This window comes from Brienomyrus brachyistius, chromosome 6 (assembly GCF_023856365.1).
Source record: "Brienomyrus brachyistius isolate T26 chromosome 6, BBRACH_0.4, whole genome shotgun sequence".
NCBI classification, from domain to species: Eukaryota; Metazoa; Chordata; class Actinopteri; order Osteoglossiformes; family Mormyridae; genus Brienomyrus; species Brienomyrus brachyistius.
The window spans coordinates 12486419-12513621 of record NC_064538.1 but is presented as its reverse complement, the minus strand read 5'-3'; the positions used below and the strand labels follow the sequence as shown (position 1 = coordinate 12513621).

The following is a 27203-nucleotide window of genomic DNA, read 5'->3' as shown; positions in this document are numbered from 1 at the left end:
AAAAATACGTCCGATTAACACGACTATGACTTTAGTGTGATTTCCTGTACGAAAATGACACAATAGCACGTACTGCCTTTTTTCCTGCAGCATATTTTAATGCCTGAATATCACTTGATACTTGCCTCATATTAAAACAAGTGTAACATAAATTTATCATTATTTTATTTTCTAGATTATGTTACCAATTGCAGTTTTAATCAAAAATCAGTAATCGGAATATATTTTTAGTATATATGTCCAGCCCTGTCAAAGTCATCAACTTTTATTAAAAAAAGATTCCGACAACACTAAACAAAAATCCAAAAGTAGGATACATTTTCTAAAATCATACATGCATCAGCAATCATAAACCAGTTATCTTATTGCACGTTTTAAATTATTACAGTTGACTGTATAGCGTGATATATATTATGAAATGTCGTACAAATATTACAATTGTATACATTAATGGCACTTAAATTTAATGCTCAAAATACATATTTTGAGGTAATACTTTGATAAATAAATGTTTTACAGTTTCTAATAATACATCCTCGGAGGAAAACTTTCATCCTCGGAGGATTTCCTGTCGTCTACTGTCCAGATCGATATTCAAGACAGTATTCTTACTCTTTTCATAGGTGTCTGCAAGTCAGCTTCGTAATGCAGGAGTTTTTTTTACTGTCCAGTCATCCCTATAGGCTCTTAGATATCACTTTTTTTTTGGTTCGATCTACTAACCGGTTGTCCCAACATTAGCGGGAGACGGGAGTACTGAGATTACCAAAAAAAAAAAAAAAAATCCGCACGAAAAGGGTATTAAAACCTTATTTTTATTTCCCCCTCTATATATAGGGAATTACCCTACACGCTCCATTTCCTTTTGCGCAGTGATTTTTTTTTTAGAATTAGAAATTAGTAACATTCACGTCAGTTTCATCTGCATCACTCGCAATATTATAACCACTACTCACAAGTATTATGATAGCAATCTTCCTGGCATTTTCACCATTCTGAACGCAGATGCTTCAAGCCCAATCTAACAGCCAAGGCCTTCAAACAGTAACACCAATGCAAGATACTATTGCTCTAATCAGTATTGTAAATGAAGAGACCTGATTGTAAGTTCTGTGATGACTACTCCAAAAAGTCCCACTGCTTTGTAACTACGTTTTACTTAAAGATGTGACAGGAAACCAGCCTGCAGATCAGTTTTAATGTAGAGGAGATTTGTCTCTACCTCTGATGTTTTTTTTTCTTAATTTTTCCCTAAATAAGTTTAAATGGCAGTCACACCTTTTTCATTTTTTAGGTCATAGAGATAATGAAACAGTCTGATGCAGTCTCATCACCAGTCATCATTCTTCCTTTTTAGCCATGTACACTGTTTAAAGAGATGTGTAAGCACAGGTTTACATATGTGTATGTCAAACACAATACGCAATAGTAACGTGGATTTAGCAGTATTGTGTTTGTGCAAAATTCTTAAATATTACGATAGAAAGCAGTTTTTTTTTTGTTAGATTTTGTGGAAAAAATAAGCATTATCAATAGTTATGGGAACAGCGAAATACATTGTTTATTAGTTCCATGGCTTTCCTCTTTGACTCCTTATTAATGTAATTTGTAACTTTAAAATTAAGTTAATTGAAATCCAAGCATTTAAATGGCACTTCACCAAATTCCAGGAACATGGGGCCTTTGAATGGATCATACAGAGCACATAAAAGAATACATGGAAAGCGGGGTTGAGAGGGGTTTACTTTTACTGAGGGAGATAAGACAAAGGAGGACACAGTCTCAGATTCATCATATATTTTAGCAATACACTATTCAGTAATAATTACAATTACAATTTAAGCTATTGTTTAGTTTCAGCTTTTAATATCAGAACAATTATTTTACAAAAATAAACATATGACCTCATAAAAACTTTTCAAGGTATGCAAATATTCTTTGAATCATCATTTACCACTTTAGAGACACCATTTACAGGTATCGTTTATGAGAAAAATAACTGATACTTTATTAATCTGAAAGTTTTAAGAAGCAACCTGCTTTTATTTGATTTCACTATCTAGGGACCCACAAACATTTTATTCATCCGTTAAAGAACTTGACTACTTGTGATTGAAAAAGTTCTGTGATTCACCCAGTGATCTCAGAGCAGTTTTCTGGGCTCTTTGGGTGACTGACATTATCTTCTTACTTCTGGGGACTTGTGTACGTGCGAGAGCAAGAAACAGTGAGAGCGAGGGACTCTATCTGCTAAAGCAACACAGTGAACAGGAGTAGGTCCCCTGAACTTCTTAATAAAGGTCACTGGATCAAATTCAACTATGCTGCACAGGAGAAGCATTACACAATGCAGTGGTAACATTCAGACACATACAGCTGTTCTCCTCGGTGTAAGCATGTATCCAATAAGAGTGAGTAGCAGTGTGGGGTGCAAAATAGTTCAACAACTATAAAGGAAGTAATGCAGTTCTAAAAACAGCCAATTTGAAAAGGTATTCACAGAGCAACCAATGAAGTTTCACAGATAGTCATTAATTGATGTGTTAACATTAGGTGAGTCCCATTGGAAATGTTATTTAAATCCTGCCAGTAGTATCCTTGGAAAAACTGCAAAGAGAGAAGTCCATAATACATTTGGAAGTTGGGTATATCCTGTGTAACATACATTTTTCAGAAGCTCACAGTGGTAAAAATAACAGAGTAAAGTACAGTATGGATGTAACACTAGAAATGTTCAGATTTCCAATTATTATTGGTTCGCAACTATACAAAAATATGAATTTGCATGCTTTAACTGAGCCGTTGCACATATTTAGCAGCATGTCTGAATAAATACTAAATAAATATGAAATGCAAACATACCAATTTACAGATCCCTAAAAAGCAGGAAATAAATGTATAATTACCACATTGCACTGGAAGTTTTTGGTATAAATTTCTTTCAAAGATCGAGGATATAACATAGTGGTGATAAGATATGGCAAACATATATGTAATTTAATGAAAAGTTCAAAGTAGGAAGGATGGTTTTTAACAAATGTATAAATAAATGGGAGTGTTGCTGTCCTCCGGATGGTTCTGAGGATGTCTCACCAGACATTACTGCCTTTTAAAAAAATATTTTTACCAATTTACCTTCTTTTAGAATATGGATCAGTTTTACAGATTTTAGGACAATTTACAGCATTCAAGAGAAACCTTGTGTAATTTGTCGTTTCAATAGAGGCAGCAGATTTTTAGATGTGCGTTTTATATACTAAAGGCTAAAGCCTGGGGTGATTTCTTTGCTTGCTTTGTACTGTACAGTAAAAACATTTTACAGAATGTCATAATTCATAGTAATTTTTAAAAATTTCTTGAATGTTTGCATTGTTAACATATACGTAACTGTGTATATGGGTCCCTTTTAAGTTTCCAAACAAAACACAGTCCGCACAGATTATCAAACCTTCGAGAGGCAAAAAAAAGCCCTTGGAAATAAAACCCTAACCATGAAAATATGAAAATGCACAACAGACCTAACTAGAGGTATCGGGGACATTCATCCCCAGAATGATGTAAATGGTGGTATGATGCCCAACGCCTGTCCAGACCAATATTTGTTGTTCATTTTTAGTGTGGCAGCCAAAGGCAGCAAAGTTAAAGCCCCAAGGAGAACCCTAAAATCTTACAGGAGATTTAACAGTACAATATTTAAAAATATAGACCCCAGTAACTCAGCCTTTAGTAAGATAACATTAATACAGTATATACCGATGTATATATTGTAGAATTAAATATTCAAATCAGGTTAGCCACACTAAACTTATATATATACACACACATACACACACACACATATACACACACTGCATGAAGAAATTAAAATATTTAAACAGCTGAAAGAACAACGAATACCGTATTCCACAATTTTCATCTATAAAAGTGCAAATATTCTACTGAACAGCAAGACAAAAAAAGTTAACAAAAGACAAAACTTGTTTGACTAAAACAACATAATGAATGTCTGAATAGCATCGGTATGCATGTACAATATGTATATACAAGCAGTGGATGTCGCTTCTGTTTCTGCTGCGTCTTTAAGTGGCTGAGAGAATCATGCTTCTCTGTATGAGTTTTCCTGCCAGACAGTACATGCCAGGTTACAGCGTCTGCTGCCAGTCTGACTCTCTCTTAGCCTGACAGCCAATCAACCTCCTTTACTTCAGTAGAAAAACATCAGACAGCCATGCAGGGTTCCGCAGCCCTGCCCTGCAGATGCATTAATATATGTCTGCAGTAATGTGCGGCCAGGGCACAGCATGAATGTGTTGAACTGGACAGGTGTCTAAAACCAGACAGAGGCCTGGAACCAGAAACACTGTACTCTGCAAGACCATTCAACCTGAACATCAGGAAAAATGAGCTTTTTAAGACATACGTTAGAGAGGTTAACATCTAGAAATGCTAAAGAAATAATCACTAAAAATAATTTTTTAACTCATTTTTCCTTAGCTGACTGCCATATCAAAGGATCTATAATGATTACTCAAATAAACATCTTTCACTTTTAATTCTGAAAATGTTGTAGAAATTAATATGGTTTATTATTGTTATAAATAGATCTTTTCCCCCATACAAGTTAAGCATCTGTGCCCCATCATTTGATACACTTTATACAATCAATCATTTTAAAAATGTACATCATGCTCACAGTTCCTATATTCACAGATGGGTGAAATGTCTTTAAATCATCCATATTGATTTGTTCATAGTGGACTTCTTCCCATCGCTACCCACAGATATAGTTGTGTTTTGGTATCAAAAATACAAATTGAATTATCACCTGGGCTTTCGAGTTGTAAACTGACTGTATATTTTGTGTAATCTTGATCTTTATTATTTGGAACCAAAGTGACATAAAAAGTAGGATAGGGCGGTGGTAATTTTCTGCTGGCAAAGGAGTACCATTGTAATATCATGATGTAAAGACAAATTACACCACAACAAATTTCAAATGAAAGTTACAAAGAGGAAAATGTTTCTTATCCGGATCATTTATGGACCTCATGTCCAAACTAAACCAAACTCTGGTTATGTTACACTTCAGCAAAGACTCATTCAATTATTTCAGAACATACAACTTTTCAAATGAATGTAGGGATAGTAACGGGGATCACAATTGTTACAGCCGTCGTTTCAAGATCCCCAATGTGTATGGCACAGATGCAAAGCGCCTTCTGCTGAAATACTACTTTTGAGTAATGACACCCTCTGCTGAGGTCATTCTGGGTGTCAAAGGGAAGTTCTGCGGAGCTTTCAGACGCTGGAATAAAGATGTTGAACTAGGACATACAAAGGGATGCAGAAACATTTCATTGAAAGAACTAGATACAGGAAACTGACAGTTTACTGCTAGGTGTTATGACCAAACAAACAAAAAAGAGCCGAGTTGTAAATATTGAAACACAACAGAGCATAATGTGCTGCAGCAGGGGAGGTCTTCAAAGTGCAAGCTACACGCCATCTCCTCCGCTTTCCATACTCACATTGGCCACGCAGACCCACTCAAGGATGTAGACACCCAGTTCAGCCTTGGGAGGAAAACTAATCTTTTCGTTTCCAGCTAACGACGCTCCAAAGGTCACTTCAAGTCACCGCTGCCTCACGCACTGCTGATATCGCCAAAGCGGAGGGGGGCTCTCCAGCACACTGCCGTACAGTCCCACAGTCTTGTGTGCCCGCGACACTGGAGATGCTACTGAAAGTGATGTCCAACTAGAAGGGGGGGGGGACTTAGAGCCAAGCTACCCCCTCTGTCCCATCCAGCAGTTCACAAAGCACACAGGTATACTGGAACTGGAAGCACTGGGACATCTTTTCTTCTTCCCTTTCACTAATCTAGAACATTCTGTGCCCAAGCAGTCTTTATTTATCCCCAGACTTGCCATTGCAACACACTGTCCAGCAGGGTCTGCATCCTGGCTGTCGAACAGCGTTAGTCTCCTTAATCTCTCTGGTACATAGGCCTACCCCACCCAGAAATCCCCTCTTTCCTTAATTCCGATGCACAGGTCAAAAAACAGGTAAGGCCAGGTGACAGAGGAGCTACATCATGTCAACATCGTTATATTTGTGCGTCTTTTACTCCTGCTGGATGACAGCTACATGTAAAGCCCTACTTTCATATGCACCGGGTGTCATCGTTCCCTAAACCAAAAGGGATACAAAAGATTAGTCTTCCTCGCTACAAAAGATATATATGGCATTTATAGCACATTTCTTTTTTTTTAATTTGTAGCTATGTATAGTGAAACAATTCACTTGTTTAGCATTTTTGTAATACAGGGAAAACACAAGGAACAACACAGCAAATCGATATAAAAGCAGACAAACTACGGATTTCAGTTTCAGGAAGGCAAGGGCTTGGCTGGGCAAATGAAAAGTGACCTTTGACATCCAAATTTAATAACTGTTTTAATAATTGTTAAAATGGTCTTTGCAGATACACAGACTTCCCCCATCCCTTTTGTTGTTAACTTATAATAAAATTAATACAAAAATAAAATAAAAAAAAAACCTACTTTGGAAGATAAAAACACATACAAAAGGCGAGTGTCTTGCCAGGCAACATGTTATAAAGTGCAAATTTACCTTTATTTTTTCCCCTTCTGGGTGAACTGGCCACAGTCAAGACATTCATGTATTTCATAGGGTGTAAAGTTATGGTGAGAAAGAATAAAGCAGACTAATAACCAGGAATCGGAGGTGTTTGAAAACTACAATGAAGAACAATTCTCTTGCCAACGACTTCCTCCAAATTCATACAAGCATCTGGTAAACCAGGGCACTTTAAGGAGAATCAGTAATCAACATGAGACCTTGGTCTTGACATATTCATTATTGCCATTTAGAAGCTTTTCAAACAGATGTTTCCCCAATGCACTTGCCTGTCTGACTGCAGGCAATGTTCAAGCTCCACCAACTTGTTATATATTCAATTCCCCCAGAAACACTCAAAGTTAAAATGCCCAAAGGAAAAGCTTGGAAAAAGCTTCAAAGTATTATCATAGTAACTTCAAGGCACAATACTATTCTATAAAGACACAACAGACCTAAATTTCAAACTAAATGGATTTAACAGTCGTTATTCTATTTCAGTGTTGTTAATGACTGGGAGATATTTAATTAGGACTTGTTAAGCCTAAATTTGTAAATCATTTAAAATTATTTGTAGCTGTAAATTTTTATTCCATTTGTTTAATGCTTCAAATAACTGTAACAAATGAATATGACTGTAGCAGCAGAGCTCATGCTAAAACCAGCATTAGCGCTGAGCTGTCGGGGCTCAGCCAGCAGACACACCGAGAACAGGGGCGAGTAGCTGCTTTCCTGGCTGCAGCAGGCTGAGCACTTCGCCCCGACTGTGGCTTGGGCAGAATGCTCGCAATCTGCCTGCCAGGGGCAAACGACGAGAGTCAGACGGCGTCTGAGGAGATGACAGCCAGAGTACTGTCAGCGCAAGCCCCATTCAGCCTGCTTGAGAGAAAGAGGCGCAGTGTTTGCCTGTTGTAAATACAAACAAGCCTGGCATTCTCTCTGCCAGCACTCTTTTTAGCTGCTGTAAACTGATCTTAACTTGACATGGAAAGATCTTTTTTAGCAGTTGGAACAAAATACATGAGCAAATACATTAAATGTGAGCCAGGCCTTCCTGGACAATTTCCCCCAGCTGTGTCACAGCAATTTCAATTTACCGAATTACTCATAGGAAATGATATTTGGCAATCAACTGCTCTGAATTAAAACACGGTACTTGATGTGGTGAGACATATATTTTTGTTAGGTTGCAAGTTATCACGTATATGCAAAAAAATGTTTCAAAATAATAATAAATAAATAATAATAATAATACAAGCAACACCATTAGAACCTAATCGGGAAAATATTTAATCAGCCCACCTTAGACTTTTCGTTTACTTTATTTGGAAAGAGATTATAGCTTTAATCAAAGGCCACTTCTATCACCCAAGTCAATCTCCAAAGCAAGGCACTATCCCTTCTGTTGCAGCCAGGCTGTTTGCACTTTTCGTAGAGATTACTTCTTGTAATCGAAGCCACATGGCATCAACATTCATGCCTGGAGGTTTCAGTTTGTTTGTTAAATTCATTAATTTGTTAATATTGGTTTCACCTTCTGTGTAGCATTGTCCACTACAGGCCATGGTTGCCCTACTTGGACGGGTTAGTTTTGCCCTTGTATTGCTCCAGCTTGTCGTGTCAGCGTCCTTCCCAGCTTCTCCTCCTCAGGCCCCCGCTTCACAAAGTCCAGATCAGGGGCGCAGTCCCCTGGGAGTGCGCCCCCGGGTAAGCGAGTGCTCGAAATGATGCTCTGCAAAATGGTATGTTTGGAGTCACTGGGGAAACCAGTGAGAGAGGCAGGCAGCACTTACTCAGTGAGCCACACGCAGGAGGGGGGATGCCGTGTGGCACTGGCGCGCTCACAGACACTGGCGCGCTCACAGACACTGGCGTGCTCACAGACACTGGCGTGCTCACAGACACTGGCGCCTCGTTTTTCCTGGTGCTGCTTTTTATTTATTTTTTTTCCCCTTCAGATTTGAAAATGTTACGTAGCCCTTTTCGAGCAAGATTGCTCTTTTCCTATGAGCCCCGACCTGAGAGTGCCATGGTCGGGGGAGAAGGGAGGCGAGGGGAGGAGAGCAGGACACGCTCACACTGCTCAATTCAGCTCTCTGCTTTGTCCCGTTACGTTATGGGATCCGTGTCGTTGCTGTGAGGATACATTAATGAGGAGTTCAAATAAGTTCTGGATTACACTGAAAGATCTCAACTACTTACTTGTTTGATTGTCAGTGTTATGTTCTTTCTTAAACTAAAACACATACCAGAACAAGAAAATAGGATGAAAAGAGGATGCCACTAGATAACTAGTCTAAGATACTGGTCTGTGACAGTGATAAACATTGCTGAAATTAAGCCTTCAAACTTTCCTAATAAATAGAGCTGTGTACAGTTGCCATGCAAGTGTGAATCTCTACTTATTTTATAAAAAAAAAGGTGTGTAGAGCCTTAAAACACAGTATTTCTCTATTTCTAGTGTATACAAGCTGTCTAATAGCAGCTTTAATCTTTTGATCAATGTTTTCCATTGTGATTGTGGTGGGTTTACCCTATATCTCAGGTGATGCATCTGCATATTAACATATCAGAGCCTGTTATTTTCTTACGCAGTTTGTGGAGTCTTCCGAGCACACTGGACTTACTTCCTCTGATAAGATACTGCGATGTAAGCACTTATATATAATCTGTCCTGCCTGTGTGTGAGATCCAGTCTTTTTGATTTCTTTGTTTTTCTTTTAGAGCAGCACTCTCTCACATGCTATCTCTGGAATCACCTCGCCGTCTCTCTGGAGGACTGGTCATATTGTGGCTGGCTTAGTCCTCCGAGTGTGCGTACGGGCCTTTCACCTCACAGGACTCTACATCATGCACCGATGTGTGGGTCCGTGCTCGCATCCTAACTCTCCTGCCATTTTTAGCCCACAGAGACAGGCATAAGGCACAATGAATTTTTTTTTTTTTTGGGGGGGGGGGGGGGGGGGGGGGGGGAGTTTGTTACACCAGCATTAGTGGATTATAATACAGAAAGCGGTTGTGGTATCGTTTACCTCATCACCCGGCACGAGATCCAGCATGCAGTTATTTAGACGACAGGTCATGCTCACTGGAAGCTGATTGTAAGCGTGGAAGGACTGCAACAGCACAGTTAAGACTCAGCTTTCCAGGTGCCATGGAATCTTCCGTTATAAAGGGGCCATTATCTGATTAATTAATCTCTCATGAAGACGTGGATGTCAATAAATATCAGTGAAGAATGGAAGAGTGTGGATCTGATGCTGACTATCCTTTCTTCTCAGTCTACTTCTTCCTACCGGTCCACAACACAAATATCTTTTTACTGTAATTCATCAATGCAGAATTAGCATTCTACAACCAATTATGTCAAGCAGCTAAATGCACTTAGTCTATATTAAAAATGTGGCAGACATCAATATCTCACACTTTAATATCCCACAGTAATAGAATATCATTTGATATTCTGTAGTCACTTTAGAAATAGCCTGGGAAACTTGGTGCCCGGATTGTATTGTCATGGAATAGCCTGAGACTAGTCTAAACCAAAAGTAACCTATTGTTTTCTACATCCCAAAACAGATCAGGCCAAATGAAGGCAAGGTGAAGCAACCAGGCAGGTTCTCCACTGAATGCATATTGATTTTTCTAAACAACAGATTGATGGATATATCCACAAATAGTTCTTCAGCACTTTTTGTCTATTTTAAAACCAGACTTCATAATTGCTCTACTATTTTTTTTTTGGTTGTCATTTTTATTGGATCGACTGAAATAATCCATAAACCCTCCATAATCCCAAGCCCATGGTTTCAGTTTTGGGACCCCAGGACATTATTAGCATCAGACATTGATCTGAAACAGTTGTGCTTGCAATATGACCCTACAATCATTAAATTCATTTAGATGTCTGTTCAACCAAAGAATTGTGACAAGGCAATAAATCCTGCCATTGTTAAATCTGGAGACAAGCTGTTTAAATCAGTTTAAAAACCACGACGCTTGGATGCCTTTATCTTTGCTCTAAGTAGCTTGCCTGTCCTTTTCTTTTACCCCGTCCGTCCTTCTGATCTACACAAGTATTTACACATTGTTGTTTTTTTTATATAAAAACCATCAAGACAAAATATATAACTCCCAGGAAGTCACTGTTCCACAGCTACACAAAAATACATGTACAATCTTCTAGAGTGCAATCATAAGAAGAGGATGATGAACACTCGAATGAACCAGAAGTCCTGCCCCTTGCTGTTCACTGACTCTCCAAATAGAGCCCTCGCACTTTAAGCTGCAGCCAGAGAAAGGGAAGGTTTTCAGATCAAGACAGACCAAGACAGAAGGTAGACAGAGAACAATGAGAAGGCCAAATCCGTACTTTCATTACATGCCTTGCACGACTGGGAAGTTTAGTGTCTGCTGAACTCTCCTTTCATTTATAGGTCGCTTCCAGATCTTTGTGAGTGTAAATGGGCCTGAAACTGAATCTGACCATCTGTGTCACATGTGCGCACACACATACACACACTAGGTTAGTGTGTTGCAGATGGAAGTCACCATACAGTCGTCTGTGCATGTACATGTGCATGTAAACCTAAACTATGCTCCAAAACCTACCACTTGAATATGTATTGTCCTATCTGAATGTGAATGGGATGCAGGACACATCACGGCTGTGAAACCAAAAGCTCCTTTTGGTTTATAATATGTCAACTGCACAATGCTGCACAATGATCCCTATTCCGGTAAGGAATTACATATACTCATTGTCTCGGAATGGACTGTGGCATCAACAAAGCAATTCCAAAATTGTAGCATGCATAACCATTTTGTGCTACATATTTTGCTTTTAACCCACGGTTGGGGATTACTACTCAAAACTAAACCTATTTATTTCCTAATAGCCAACTTCACAATGAAACGGAGAAATAATCAGAATGCGAGAGCATGCAAACAGAGAGTACTGAAATATTGTACAGGTCTCAACCTCCGGACATGAAACGTAAATCATTGGGTTTGGTGAATCAACAGCTTGTCTGCTGAAAACAGGAAAGGGCCTAAAAGATTTCAGGTACTATCATTCTTCCTTGTCATATTTTGTATGATAACGTGATTCATTTAACAAAAAGTGCTTCACCACTTGCAACAAAGGTAACAGTTTTTTTTTAACATTTTGTAAATCATTTCATAAATACATATGACACACAAGAACTTCCTCGAGTGGATTCAGGTACTTAAAATGATGTCTTTGGAATAATGCAGAATTTAAATATCCCAGCTGTTCATTATTACAAACGTATGTAATTATGGTACATATACCAATTACAATTCGAAGTAGTACTGATTTTTATGTTAAGTACATTGCCAGCAACCTTAAAACAACAAGATGACACTTATTATGGGCATTTAAAACATATCACTATTAAATAATTTTATTTGAATAATCACACTTATCGAAATAATTTCCTTATTCAAACATGAAGGGCACTGATAGTTTGGGCAAAAAACATAAAAGAAGAGATGAAAAAAAAAAGATTCTTTGGTAGCCTTTAGTTTGAAGCAAACATGATTTTTTTTTTCTAACATAAAACAAATATTGTATGGAGTAATATTGGCAAACGAGGGAGCTGAAGACCAAGTGTAGCGGAGTAGCGGCTCTCGGTTAATCTGTTTGTGATGTCGTCTCTGCTCCCTGCGTGTTTCAGTGCAAACTGCCCTTCATGTGTCAACTAGCGACAGAGAGAAACCGTCAAGGGCACACAATGCTGAAGCTGACAATACACTGCCGTTTTATTTACACAGGTAAAAAAGAATGTCAGCCTATTAAATATTTAAAATACTATGATACAATGCTAACTTTACTCATTTTAATGTTTAACCAGGAGATCCATACATTGGTTTTCAATATATGCTTCCCTAAGTAAGGTTCAGATTACAACCTGCATGGGTTTCCACTTTAACAGTCATACTCTATCAAACGGAGAGCTGATCAGCAGCCCCATGACGGTCTGCAGTAAAGGTATCTTGATTGTAGGGTAATTGTGTATAGGGTAATTGTACAGTTAGCACTGGAGCAAGAATTTAAAAGCCCAAAAAGGAAGCTCCTTAAAAACACTTTTAGTCTGAAAGGGTACAGACATCATTCCCCTTCACCAGCTGACAGGAAGTTCTTATTGGACTGTGGCAAAAAAACAAAAAAACAAAACAACAATAATAAGAAAATTAAATCTCTATTCAAAGCTTCAGTGGAGATGGAACAGCACAAGGCAAAGTCACATCACGTAGACTGTGGGACCCAAATCAAGCTGAAAAACTTCATACTACTGCTCTAGTGGGAGCATCATAACAGCCCACAATCCTCGTACTATGTTGTATAAAATTACAACGTAAGGGAGAGAGAAACCTAAAACAACGGAAAAAATATTCCAGAGGTTAACTTGGGGGAAATTAAAAAGGGTCATTTCGAATACAGTTCAAACACTGGGTTGTAAAATCTGGTAAGCAGGCAAGTTTGTAATTTGCTTCTAGCAGAAAACCAAGGTTTTCTGTGCATGTCGTCTCTCTCTCCCCTAGTAGCATGCTGTAGAACAGTGCTTTCCAACCCAGTCCTTGAGAACGCCTAAGACAGTCCATGTTTTTGCTCCTACCAAGAGCTGGGATGGGTGTCCTTGAGGGCCGGGTTGCTATAGAACACTGGAGAGGGGAAGCATTTACTGAAGAATGCTTTTTTTCTAGTGAAATATTCAATGTTGCTAAGGTTTTAATAAGATTTATGCAGCACATAACAGATTTCCCTTATTTATGCTAGTTATATGAAATGTGTATAAAACATCGTGAAAATAATTTGTTCTCTGGAATGGGGAAAAACACACTTTACGTTTTGTTATGTGCTGAATTGACTATGACTTTGAGTGGCAATTCACCATCCGGGGGGGTTGGGGGTTGGTTTCAAAGACGCATAGAGCCTCGCAGATCTTCCACATCCCTGAAGCTTTGAAGGAGTAACAATAAGAAGGGGTGTCTGATGGCATAAAAAAATCTATATGGTATATAAAATAATAATAATAATAATAATAATAATAATAATAATAAAGCTGAAAAAAGACCTGTAAATTTATCAGGAAGCAATCTGTTTTTTCTTTTGTCGTTATCATTGTTGGTTAAACAGCCCAACCCACAGAAAGAACAAGACACAACAGCTGCCTTTGTTTTATCATATATATACATGTATATGTATGTATATACATATATATACATAAATATACACATATACATATATGTTTATACATATATATACACACACGCACACACACTTTTTTCCTTTTTTTTTTTCTTTTTTTCCTCTTTTTTCAAAAAATTGCTGCTCTCACTGCCAATGCCTCCCACCCTTCGTATGTTTCTGCACTCTTGGTTAAGTCAGTCAGCTCACTCTCTCGCTGACTGGCGTCCTGGACTCTACCGTCTCCTCCCGGCTGGGCCTGGGCACAGCTGATGTGGGCACGATGTCCTTCATCTCCCTTCCCTCCACCCCCTCGCCCACCCGGTGCTTGCCTTTCAGGTCGCTGGCCACCGCCGCTGCTGCTGCTTGAGTCTTGGTCACTGTGTCCCTGCTGGGACAGCTGTCGGCTCTGGCAACCTCCTTGTGGGCCAGGAGCTGCTGCTTGTCTTCGTGGCAGGACCTCGGGGTGCTCAAGTCCTGGGGCTCGTTGTCTTGGAAAGCCGGAGCCCCCCCCTGTGTGGCTCGGCCGTGGGAGTGTTGGTGTGTGTGCGCTGGGTATGGGGCCGGCTGTGAGGGCGGCAGAGGCGGAGGTGGGGGCGAGTGCGGATGATGGTGATGGTGGTGGTGATGGTGTTTGTGCTGCTGTGCTCGCTCCTTCTTCTGGGTCTTGGAGGGACTGCTGCTGCCACTGCTCCCCCCGCTTCCTGGGGACGCCGGCGCCTCCTTGTGCTTCCTTCCTGGGCTTTTTGGCAACTTCGGTCCCTTTTCCAGCACCTCCACTCCGGCCAGGGCACCTGTTCCCGCCCCATGCCCCGCCCCCGGTTCCGCCCTAGTCTCCGTGGCAGCAGCGACCGGCGTCGTGGTAACGGGCGCCTCCAACTCCTCCACAGTCTCTCGCGTCTTGCGCTTCTTGATGGGAAGTGCCGTCTCCTGCACCGGCTTTGCAGAAGACTCCTTAGGGGCTTTCTTCTTGGCCTCGGTGGCCAGCGTCATGGAAGTCGTGTAGGGAGTGCTGGAGACCACCCCGCCGGCGACAGGGGCCGTGGCCGGTTTGCGGCCCCTCTTTTTCGGAGCAGTTTGCGGTTCCTGCTCCATCTTTCTTTTGCGGCCGGGCCGCGTTTTGGTGCCTGCAGCCTGCCCCGAAGGCCCACCCACCTCCGTCTTCGATGAGACGAATGGCATCTTGACCAGCAGTTTGCCAGGGCTTTTCTCCACCACTCGCTTCATGGCTACACCCTCCGTAGCCTGCCGCACCTTGCCGCTGCCCTTGGGGCGCCCCCTCCCCCGTCCAGAAGCTTTCACGACCTTGGGCTTCTTCGGGGGCTTCTTCTCACGCCGCGAGGGACTGCCACGGCCCGTAACCGTGAAGTCAAAGTCATTGGGGTCGGTGGTGGTATCTCCTACCTTTTGGAAGTACGCTATCAGCTCCACTTTGGAACGGAAGGCTTTCCCATCTGGGCTGAAAAATAAATTAGATTTTTATTATTATTATTATTCATAAAAACAACATTGTTAATCTTTCAATCTGCCTGTTTATCATACACCTTGCTTAAAAAAAACCTCTTCTCATTTATTTGGCCTTCAGAGTAAATCTTACTGCACGAAGTACCACATATCCTAGTACTATGTAGCAGTGAGGGTAAGTGCTCTGCAGTGAGTTTCCCAAAGCCTCCTTCAGCGGTATGTCATTCGTAAGTTCTATGTAAAAAAATAAAACTTACGAACACCATAGCGTTAAGGAGGCTTCGGGAAACTCACCCCTGGGTGGTTCTGACAGGTGCTGTGCACCAGCTCTGAAGTCAGTTTCTGTGGCCCTTCGCCACCACTCATGGATTCTTTTCCTAGGGGGTGGCCTTCAGAGGGAGGCCTGCAGAGAAGCACCCTGTAACCCAAGAATAGCCTGCGATATGGGGCACACGGCTGTGGGTGTCACACTGCCCCATATTGTCCTGCCAGCATCAATCAGTTGGCCCGGTGAACCCACTGGGAATGCTCCACCATGCACGTCACAATGTCAGATTATACAGGATCAAAGAGCTTCTTAGAAAATCAATCCCTCCCCTAGCCCCCCTTTCCAAGACACAATGCTTCCCACCACATATGCCGCTAGGCATGAAATCATTATTAGTGCAACAGACTGCTAATAAAAGTGATGTAGGGTCCATGAGGGCAAGGCACGCACATGTTTCTCTGGACCTTGGCAGTTTGATCATTTGTCAGTATGTTGCAGACTGAGGTGGACTTAACCCCAGGAGAGCTCTGGCCACATGAAGGTATGACAGACACTGCAATGCTCCGGGGGTCTTGACTCTCACTATCCTCTCTATGTTGCCGCTGGGGCACATTCAGCTTTAAAAAAAAAGATCTTGCTAATGTGCGTCATGTATGTTCAGATTTTGAGTTGTGCAACTTGCTTTCAGTCAAATCCATGTTTCAAATGAAATGCAAACCATTACCACATACAAAACAGTGATATGCTGTTATGCAAGGTCTATTACTACAAAGCTTGGGTTGACCGTGATGACAAAAATTTTATGCGCATTATGTCCCAAGATTTCTGAATTATTTAAACACATAAAGCTATTAGAGTGTGCAACAGATGCTGAGACTCTGGCAGATCGTGGATAAGAAGATTACATCAATTTTGATTTTTACATGAACGTGAAATCAGTGAACTGATACTCATCAGTAAGCAGCCTTATATTTAGGCTATTCATTAAGATAGAGACATGAATCTCATTAGATAATCACATGATGTAGCCATCTTCACGTCAAAAGGTGTCAGTATTCCACAGTGGTGATGGTCTCATTGATATGCATGTAATTTATACGCATATAGTGTGTGCCATATCATACTAAAAAAGGATTTTTAGGAGAAAATTAATCAGCTGTGTGGAATCTCTTCCAACATGAAATAATTCACAAAACAGCCAAACCTTTGCATGCCATAGTTCTCGTACTGGTTAAATGCAGCTGTCCTTGAATTGCTGTGTTATGATATCTTGTAGATGCAGTGTAAATGTGGCATGGTCCACCTGCCCTGCTCACTGAGGCTCCCATCTTTGTCAGCATGGAGCCGTCAGGGCTGCATGGCTGACCGCCGCGTGACTTTATCCTAAGCGCTAGTGTGGATCACACTTGGCAAAGCCTACAAGAAAAGCTAAGCTGTGATAAAGACACTGGTCCCCCAGTGGTACTGCATGCTGGCTCAGTCCAGAAAAGCGACAGACAGCAGCTCTTCAGTTGAATGTATATCCACTCCCACAGACAAGCTCCACACGTCCTCCATGAAACTCAGAGCACGCTGAATTAGAAATTATTACCCTTATAACAGTGCAGCATAATTTTCCTCTAAATATTAAATGGGGCCTTTCTTGGTCTCTGACTGATGATTTGCATGCTGCCCGTTGTTCGCTCAGCTGAAGACAGGGGCCCGAAACGTGCTAGAACCTTGTCAATCTGCTACACTGGTCCAGTGTATTTTGCTGTTCTATCAGTATTTTCACTGCTGTGTCTTTGAAATGTTTTCAGTATGGAGACGAAATGCTGGCAGTGAGCTTAATAAATGGCTGCTGAGAATACACCTCTTATAAACGTATGCATCAGTCACACCTTCACAGTGCTTTAACTAATTAATTCCAATCCAGCTGGATGAGCACCAGAATCATCCTGTGAATTTACACGTTTGTGACAGATGTTCAGTGATTTTATGCATATTGCAGTGTATTTCTCCAATACACACAGGCCATCTTTCTCAGGTCTGGTGTCAAGCTTTAAATATAAACAAAAAAAAAAGACAGATCTCTTATTATTTAATACATGCAATACGTCCACAGATGCTAATTTAGATTATAACCTTTCCACTTCCCAAGGCCTGTGATTTCCAAGGACAAATTAGATTAATAATCCTATCCATCAATTTTATGTTGATCTTTTTGTAGTTACAATGCATCATTTTAATCTGGAAGTTTGACCACGGAGATCAAAGGTTTCAGATGAACATCTCCTCAAAGTGGCAAACAGCTTAAAAAGTCCCCCATATACACATAGCTACAGCACGTGTAATTTTCCATTGCATCATATCAAACTATCAAGCGAAATGACACCGATAACGTTTCTTTAAAATTCTGCAGTTGCAGTCCAGATACAGTAGCTCATGCAGAAAGTATTGCACTCCTTTTGACTTGCACTGTCGTGTCTCTTATTGCACTGCTGTTTGTCCTATATTGCACTGGTTTTTTTGTCCTGTGCACAAAAATTTCACTGTGTTTTTTGGAACAAGTGACAATAAAAACTTTAAATCCACACCAAACCCACTGCAATAACATGCGCCCATGTTTTCAGCTGATAACACAATGACATGACTTAACCTGCACTGGAAGCCCTCTAAAATGAAATGCAGGCAGCCCGTGGGCCCTGGCAGTGAGCGCCTCGCATGCTTTTAGGGCTGCGTCAGCCAGCAGATGCCCCATGCCGTGCTTGGGCTGCGTGGTCTCCAGGGGGCACTTGCTCGGAGCGAAACCTTGCGGGTGAAGCAGTCACCGCGAGGTAGGCGGCGCTGTCATCTTTGATGCTTGGATCCCACTGAAAGGGGCTGTTGGAGTTTCAGATCCTTATTCAAGCACACGCTGTTTCTTCAGCGGCCAAGACTCCGTCTCCGTAACGACCATCTTATTTACACAAATACAAATAATTTGATATATCACTTCAGTTGATTATTTATCCATATTCCTTTGTTTGTTTTTTGTTAGTCTTTGCTAGAGATTTATGTGTTTGAAGTACCTCATAATGTTAAATGATTGTTAGATGACCAGAAAATACCAAGACAGCACTTTTCTCTTGTACTCTGATCGGTTATATGCTCACACTGTGATTAAACAGCCATGCTTTCTGTGGTAAGAAGCCTAGTGAGATTCAGAGTTTTCTAAAAGAGGGCTGAACGCTGGCAAAAGGGTAACCCACGGGCATTGCTAGTTTACTCATGGTCTTACCCTCAGCTTACCTCTGCCAGCAGTGCCTTTGTGCGAGACACCCTGAATAAACAGGCAGCTTTATTAAAGCCTTAAAGTCATGCTGCTTAATCGCTATCTTTTGTGCACAGTGCCGTGTCACTCTGCCATGGCCCTTTCGGCTTGCATGAAGGCACTTCTTGGAAATGCTGAGCACAGAGTATGCAGGAGAGTGAGTATGCAGGCGAGTGAGTATGCATAGCGAGTCACCAGACTGACGTACACATGGGGAAAATGAGAACAGACTATAGCCCAATTTAGGTTGTACATAGTACAAATTTCATAGTATTGCAATTAAAATGCAAATAAATACATCACTAACTATTATGGCTGCACAATATCACATCGAGATTAAATGGATTATGCATTAATCACCATTGGCAGGTCTCCTGAAACCTTTGTAACGGTATGTGTCGATGTAGCACCAAGCAGGCTTCGGGAAACTCACCCCAGGGCTCAAAATGGCGGGTGTGAACATTTTTCCGGATGCCAGTTTTTCGGTACTATATGGAGATTTGTTTACTTAATTTGGTAAGCAGATTAATAGTGTGCTCCACTAACCAAACATATGGATGCACCAAATTTATACAGATTACCAACTTCTGGGTGCCACAATACGCCTGTCATCTAAAGCCGTGGTGACTGCTGCACATGTGCCATGTGTACGATCACACCTATATCGCGATGAGATCCCATACAGCTCTACTTCCGATTGACTCTTAAGGGGTGATAAAAGGTCTTAAAATTATTAGTATACCAAACTTTACAACCTTGATTCCGGGAGCAATCTGGTAGCCTGAAATTAACAAAACTCCATGTTGATATCGTGGATTCGTATTTTTGCACAACAGAAGCACTGCCGTGTAATCCTCACTGCACAATGCACTTCATTTTGGAGCTTCTGCTGAATAAAAATGTAAATGCATTTCCTTTAGAAGGAAAGTAAACAGACCAAACAGTTTTGGCACCATATATGATACATTCGGATTTTTGCTGTTCTTTATTTTCTCCCTCCAAAGAGCTAAATCTGCCTAAAAGGCTTCAGCAGAACAGCAGTGCATGTGTCGTCTCTGTGCAAAAACTGTAATCAAAAAGCCAAAGTATGATCACTCGGATCACGACGGGTCACAGATAAACCCTGTGAAAAGAGGCCGGCTCACACTGAGCTGGAGTCAGCCCTCACTTGAGAGCTAAAACGACTGTGTGCAGGCGGCAGGGCCTGCTAAGAGCAGCCAGTAGCTGTGCCGGCCCTTATTTGTACAATGAGAGTGCATAGCAGTCAGGGGGGCAGAGGAGGTGCCTAACACAGACGCTCTGTGGATGAGCCACGGCGGGATGTGTCTGACAGAAAAGCTGTCAGGCCTGCGCGGCTCGCCGACGACAGAACACATGGCTCTGACGCGGCACTTCCCGGAATCACACTCCTGCTTTCGCCAGCGCGCCTCCGCCGCCGGGTGCTTCACCACCCAAGCCTGAGTCATAAAGGAGCAGGAGAGCTGCTGGCCAGCCAAGGTTCACTGCGGAAACGCTCGATCGACAGCTGATAGGAAGTGGACCTGCGATGGCGGCTGCCTGAAACAGCCTGCGCACGTTTCAGACGGCTGACCTCGGGCAGAGAGCGACTCCTGCCAATAAGCTGAAGCTTCTTAAGCTGCACTATACAAAACTCTGCATTGAAATTCTACAGATGAGACGGCCCTGAGAGCAGCGCCTGAAAGGATCTCGTAGTGGCTTACGGGCCTGCTGGTACTAGTCAGCCTAAACCTCCACTAAAGAGGATGAGTAAGAACTGCGTCTCAATCTGCCATTAGGTGGGCTTTCGCATGAATGAACTCCACATGCAGACACGAAGATCTCACACAGCAGTCCTGATGCTACCCTGCTCACAAAGCCAGCCAAATCCCCCACTTACTAAGGGTCTCGGAAAAGGACGCACTCACCAGGAACACAGAAAAGGAGTCAGCTCCAGGATTAAAGTATGAACCAAAAATGCACCAGTACCACACGAGACACTTCAATGTCAGACCCAACATCATTCTGTAATTACACCTTCACGTGTGCCCTCTGGGGGAAGCTTGGCTGATGCATACCTCACAGTATGAGCCAGACTACCACAGTGCAGCAAACCCCCTCTCCCCTTCCATGGATTCTCAGGTCCCATCTTCTCCTAGACTAACGTCAGAAACTTCTGTTTGGGACAGGAACAGCTCAAAAGAAACACTGCATTTCAGCGCACCTCTGCTAACATCTGGAGAGCCCTGTGTTCTCATACACCTCTCCAACTTCCTACAGATTTTGAAAGGAAAGAATGTCAATGGAAACCATTCATCAAAAACTCCCTCTTCAGTTAATTAAATGGTGCAGCTGAACGAAGGGCTGGAAATTCCAAGAATGCGTCTGAAGTATGTGAAGTTGCACCACTTGGGGGAAAAAACATTTATGTTCACTACTTTCATTTTACCCGCTAGGGGGAGAATTAGTTCTGAGATGAGTGACAGAATCACTGGAATTTATGACACACTGCAGTACACGATTCTCTTTGCAAACACGCTTCAGATTTTATGTAAAAGGGTCAATACATTAAAATTTTTTCATAATGACAAATTTGCATAGCTATGGTATAAAAGTTGGGAGCTAACCAACAAGTTTTACCCAAACCTCTCTAAAATGCAGCAGCTCAACAAGTCGTTGTGACTAGATAGGAAGAAAAGCAGGACAAAGCAAGACCACCTTCTATAAAGCAAAAGGCTGTGGGCAAGGAACCCCACTTAATGGGTATACTGGGCTCCGTGTAGCTGGACGCCACTTACTTTATCAGGTAGACATCGTACTTCCCAGCCGAACGACCAGACTTTCTCTGCTTCAGCCTCCGTGTCCAGCCCGGCGGCAGCGAGGGGTCATCATACAGCGGCCCTCGGTCACGGATTATCGAACGCCGTTGCTTAGGAGAGCCTGAGGCTTCGGGGTTGACCTCCTCGGCATGGGGAGATGGCGCCTGCCCGGACTCCGCTGCCGGCTTCTGGTCCTGTTGCTGCTCCCCTGGTGCGGGAGGCTGGCTGGACACCGTGGGCTCCTCCAGCTCTTCATCCCGTCGATCCCGCTTCACCTTCTTCGGCTTGAACGTCTTGTCCTTTGAGGCCTGCTGGTCGTGCTCCTCACTCTTCTCCTCGCTGCAGGGGGTGAATGAGGGATCAGTGTCACGACACGCATAAGAAACAATAGACTGCTCAAATATTACTGACGAGCCTAGCATGCACCTAAACACATCCTGTGATAAATGAGATGAGGCAAAGAAACTATTGTGCAGATGCAGACTTACTTTTCACATGCACATTTTTTGACTCAGCTGAAAGAAACTCAACGCCTGTCTGACTAGTAGTTCTGAAAGGACGGTTATGCTGAGAAGGGACATCTGTGGGTGACCAAAGATATTTTGTCTCAAAAATGATTGGTCCACATACACTGTGTGAGAAATATCACTCACATCTTACTTTAGATGCACCATATTTGTTCCGTGTCTAATCAAGCAGACACTAACATGACTAACCTATATCTAGAAAACAAAATTCTTAAGGGACTTTGCAGGTTTGTTAAGCCTGCACAATGTGAGATGTAAATGTTATGCACATGCAACCCTCAACATTACAATAATAGTGATACTCTACTTGGTTGAGTTCAAGTTTCACCAAATCACTTTTACTCTGTCATACGAAACAAAACTTAGCAAGCGTTGCAATTGTAATGATGTTCCTTTTCAAGACCATCTCGAATATGTTAAAACAAAATAAGTGCATTTTACGGCCACTACCTTTCCATGAACTCTGCGTGTGCTCTCTGAGCCAATCACAATCATTCTCGTCCTTGCTGTTGGACTCACTCTTAGACAGTGTAGTGCATTTGTGAGAAATTTTACAAAAAAATGAAGCCAGGAGGAGAAAAGCGAACTGGTCACTGAAAGACATTAGTCCTCTGCTGTACGAAAATATTCTGGATTCCACAGAGATGATATTGAGCAAACTGCATTGTGTCTCTTGGCACAAGTTGCAGCAACACCAACTTATTTTCAGCTTTTTTTTGTTTTAGAAATATGACAATATTTACTGCAAAAATTTCACATATTACACTGCGTATTCCGTCCAATATTTGTGCAACCCTAGATATATTTGAGGGGTAAGACAGTGAGGACCCACGTGTCCTTCACATCTACACCTTTTCATGCCATCATTTAGGTACACCCACATAATCCAAACATGCACAAGCCGTAAATCTGCAATGTAGTTTATCAGGCAGGCTTCAACAAAACAGATTTTTTCCCAACAAATATAAAACTGGATTAAATGTGGGGGGGATGCTTAAATGTAAAATATTACATGGAAGAACTGCAAGGTGCACAGCAATAGCAGTGCATCCCCCCAGTGACAAATGTCCAACATGACCCTCTCTGTAGTTAAAAAAACTCACATTCCTTACATAACTAATAAAATGAGGCAACTTCTCAGCAGTGTCAGCTTTCGTTTAACAAAAGTGATTTTATGCATTTTCCCATGTTGATGTGCCCCCAAATGAGCATAATAAATTAAGCCAATTAACAACTGAAAGCCAGCCACCAAAACAAAGCTGCAAATCTGCACCATAATGCAGGACTAAAGGCTCGTTTCGTCAGCAGTAATGATGGAGAGCTCAAGGAAGCTTATATCAGTGTTTTAATAAAAACAGGAGTTTGACCACTGAAAACAGTAACAGGCGTCTGCAGCAGTGCTTGTGGCTTCTAAAAGCCATTCACAAAGACATCCTACAAATCCTGTGTAAAATTACAACTTTTCTGGCTGTTAAAATAAGTGCGGACGCTGCCTCAGCTTTGGCTGCCCCATAAAAGACCTCTCCAGCTAAAGAAAAAAAAAGCACTATGGTATGTTTCTGTGAAACGCGTATGATATTGTATCTGTCTTTACGAAAAGAAGTTTTAATATACAGAAGGAATATAACTTAATAAGGAAACCAAAGCTCATTCGGCACAATGGACACCTATGTACTGTAACAGCTTTGGCGTTCAAAACTAGGCCATAGAAATCCCTTGGTACACTGTTGGATTCTTTTATAAATAACTAAATAGCAACGGTCAAGTAAGACCGCATTTTTCCTTTTACTAGCCTACAATCTTAGGTTAACATTGATGATTTATTCTTAGTGATTAAAACATTCCATGTCACCTTATTCATACGATATAGACTGACACAAATTATTGCAGCCCAATGAATTTAACGTATATTGTTAAAATGTAGTATTTCATGATGCATTAATGCAGTTTACAATGAACTGCTAAACTGACAGATTCATAACCATGGATACTAACACTGCTTCAACTATATCACAACCTGTGAAAGTTTGGGACCAGAATGATTTACATCGAAATTTTTCCAGTAAAAATCATTCCCACGAAATTGTTTCCACTATAAACCTTGGATCACAAAAAAAATCATGAAATGGTTCCTATTCAGATAGTCAAGAAAAGGCGACGGCGTGCTGGAATATCAATAACATTCATTTATTTTTCAGTCAGTAATACATTTACCATGTGACATGTCTTAGCTACTCGCCCATGGTTTGTGTATCTATGGTGTAGATTTTAGACCGTCTTGCAAGTTGGATAAAATTAACTAGCTAAGGAAGAATAACGTTTTTGTCATTTAATACATATACGAACATAAGTTCGTGTCTCTAGTCAACTTGTTACAATACTATGTTTTCACAAAATCATTTTTGAGGCGTCTCATGTATAAAACACAGAAATCTCAGGATCGACCACAATAGCAGTTGTGCTGTTGTCGAACATGAAACGTTAAAAACGCTTTCCCAGAGAGCATGAAATACGTCCATCATAGAGGCTAGGCCAATTTGTTACTGCAGATTGAACAAAAGAAAGAAAAAAAAAAAAAAGTTGTTTTTACTCACTATCTACGCATCCACTTTCAGTAAAACGTCAGGAGCCTACCCCAGGAAGCACAGGTCACAAGGCAACAAAAGCCCTTTCAGACATGCACTGCCACCCTAAATTATCCAGAGGGGCAGTATGTGTGAACGCACTGGACTGAATTAGTCGTACCGGACATTAAAACGACTTTGCCCTGCTAGCTAGTCCAGGTAATTTCTGATTGACCCCCATGTGTGAATGGCTCAGGAAAATGTCTGGAGAATTCGCTTTCAGCAAGTGGCATGTTGATGACGCTTATATTACGCAACTGGTGTGAAAATGGAATAAAACAAAGTACAGAGAGGAGATGGTGAAGAAAGGTCATTTAGACAAACACCCCAATGGACATGGCTAAGTGGAGAAAGGACGAGACTCAGGAATATCTGACAGTAAGGACCAAAGTGCTGTAAACAAAACACTGTGTACTAATGTCTTGTCCTGCCTCTTGCATGCTCTACTAAAGCACCACAGCTCATCTAAACCAACCAGAGTCTCTCTAGTAGGCTGTTAATACGTCTGACGAGGACAATCTCCAATTGCGTGCTACATATGAAAAGGGCAACTCCAGAAAATATCTGGACCTGATTCTTTGGATGCTCTGGACATAAAAGACTAAACATGACCCAATCAATACTGTAAAATAAAAACTTTACTTCGCAAATAAAAACTACTTTGTAAAATGAAAACTATACGCACGCACTTTTGGCCTACCCTGTACGTAAAATCATTTTAACCGAAGGAAGTTATGGATTTTTCCTTTTACTTTAAACTTTTTTTAATGAAGTTCAATGAATGAGTACCAGCTAAAGAATCTGGTTGCCATTTTCTACTTTGTCATTCTTGACTCACGCTGAACATTAATATACTGAAACTGTGTTGCTTTACAGATCCAAAAATCCATATGAACTTTGCATAAGAGTACAACATTGCCTTCTCACTGTAGTCTTGCCACTGGGGTTTCTGCTCATTGTCAGAAAGCCTAATAGTGCTGAGTAGGATGACTGATAAGCTGCTAATATTAGACCAGTAGTGGCTGTTAATAACGACAGTAACTTCCATTTTAAAAGAACTGTCATCCCCTTTATTAAAATAACTCGCAGTCATTACTATAGGTTTACGCTCTGTAGGGTCTGCTGACTTGAAAACATTCTCCACCCAGTAGTGTTGTGGCATGATATAGAAAGACACCACCTTGTTCATTCTAAGTATGTAACAGATTGAACACATTTGTCAGAACAATTTCATTTCATATGGATATCATTTGAAGTATATGCCGCCTTTACACTATGCTACCAAAAAAGGCTGAAAGACGCCTACACCTTGACTTTTTCCATCTCATTTCATCTATCTAACCTCATCTGTCATCAGTGGGGTCTGGAAGAAGTCATCGTATAATCATGGGGGGAGGGTGAAAGCTGCATCTTTTCACACCCATTAGCTCAAATCACGCTGTTGTCAATGTTACACTGGTCTCGAAAAATACAATTGACTGAAAGTAGGCCAAACTTTCAGATATGTTTCTTGGTTCGTGATTTATTCTCCCATAACAACTCTTGACAAAGCCCCGACTCAGTAACCTGGAGACTTTTGGAGACCTTCTTGCGTTGGAATAAATAAACTTGTGTAAACAACTACTTTAACATCCATAAGGACAAATTCTTTTCTTTTTCACATCATACCTTCTCCTTCTCTCGTTGTGCAAATATAGTTGCAAATATAGTATGATCTGGTGAATTTGTGGGAAGTTCACAGTATAATCAGAGGTGGCACTGAGATACAGTTATTACTATGCCTCGCCTCAGCTGCCTTTCTGCCCTGCACTCACTGATAGCTAGTGTGCCTGCTGTTCAGACTCCAGAAGCCAGTCTGCTCACTTTCGCGACAGCTGAGCACAATACGGCACACTATTAATACCACTGATCTGCTGCACAAAACAGGGTGCAGCACAGCAGTATGGAAGCAGGTGAGTCACAGCAGAGGAGCCCCATAACAGGAACCAGCTCTCGCTGTAGCCCAGCTGATCATATGATCAGGCAAGCGAGGTCAGCTACATATTCTGACACTGAGCAGCTGATTAAAAACCCTCAGAGCAAGAACACAGCCCTGCCACTTTCCACAAGAACGAAAACAGACTTTGCTAATCAAAGCAGAATACTACACGGCTTGCAAGCAAATCAGAAAGTAATATGCTATACTGTTTAAAAACAAGCTTCTCACATAAATTCACATAAATATGTACTCATGCACAGGGTTAAAGACTGTGCTCAGACTAGAACTATAAATTATATTAAAATATTCTGAAAGAGTAGATCAAAGGGCACCTTCTTATACCGAAACAAAAACTGAGCTCAGGAAAAGCATTAAACTTGCC

At 41.3% G+C, this 27203-nt stretch overlaps 1 protein-coding gene across 2 annotated transcripts in view; it reads right to left on the bottom strand.

The window, feature by feature from the left end:
* Nucleotides 1-1782: 1782 nt before the first annotated feature.
* Nucleotides 1783-27203, bottom strand: part of mecp2 (methyl CpG binding protein 2) — a 39167-nt gene continuing 13746 nt past the window's right edge. The window contains exons 2-4 of one of the 2 annotated variants that reach the window (XM_049017395.1): nt 21672-22031; nt 14185-15311; nt 1783-6189 (exon numbers count right to left, since the gene is read on the bottom strand). In XM_049017395.1, coding sequence (XP_048873352.1) covers nt 6164-6189; nt 14185-15311; nt 21672-22031 — 1513 coding nt within the window. In that variant the 3' untranslated portion in view covers nt 1783-6163. Of the gene's footprint in view, nt 15312-21671; nt 22032-27203 lie in introns of both variants that reach the window. The other variant, XM_049017394.1, reaches the window with a different exon arrangement.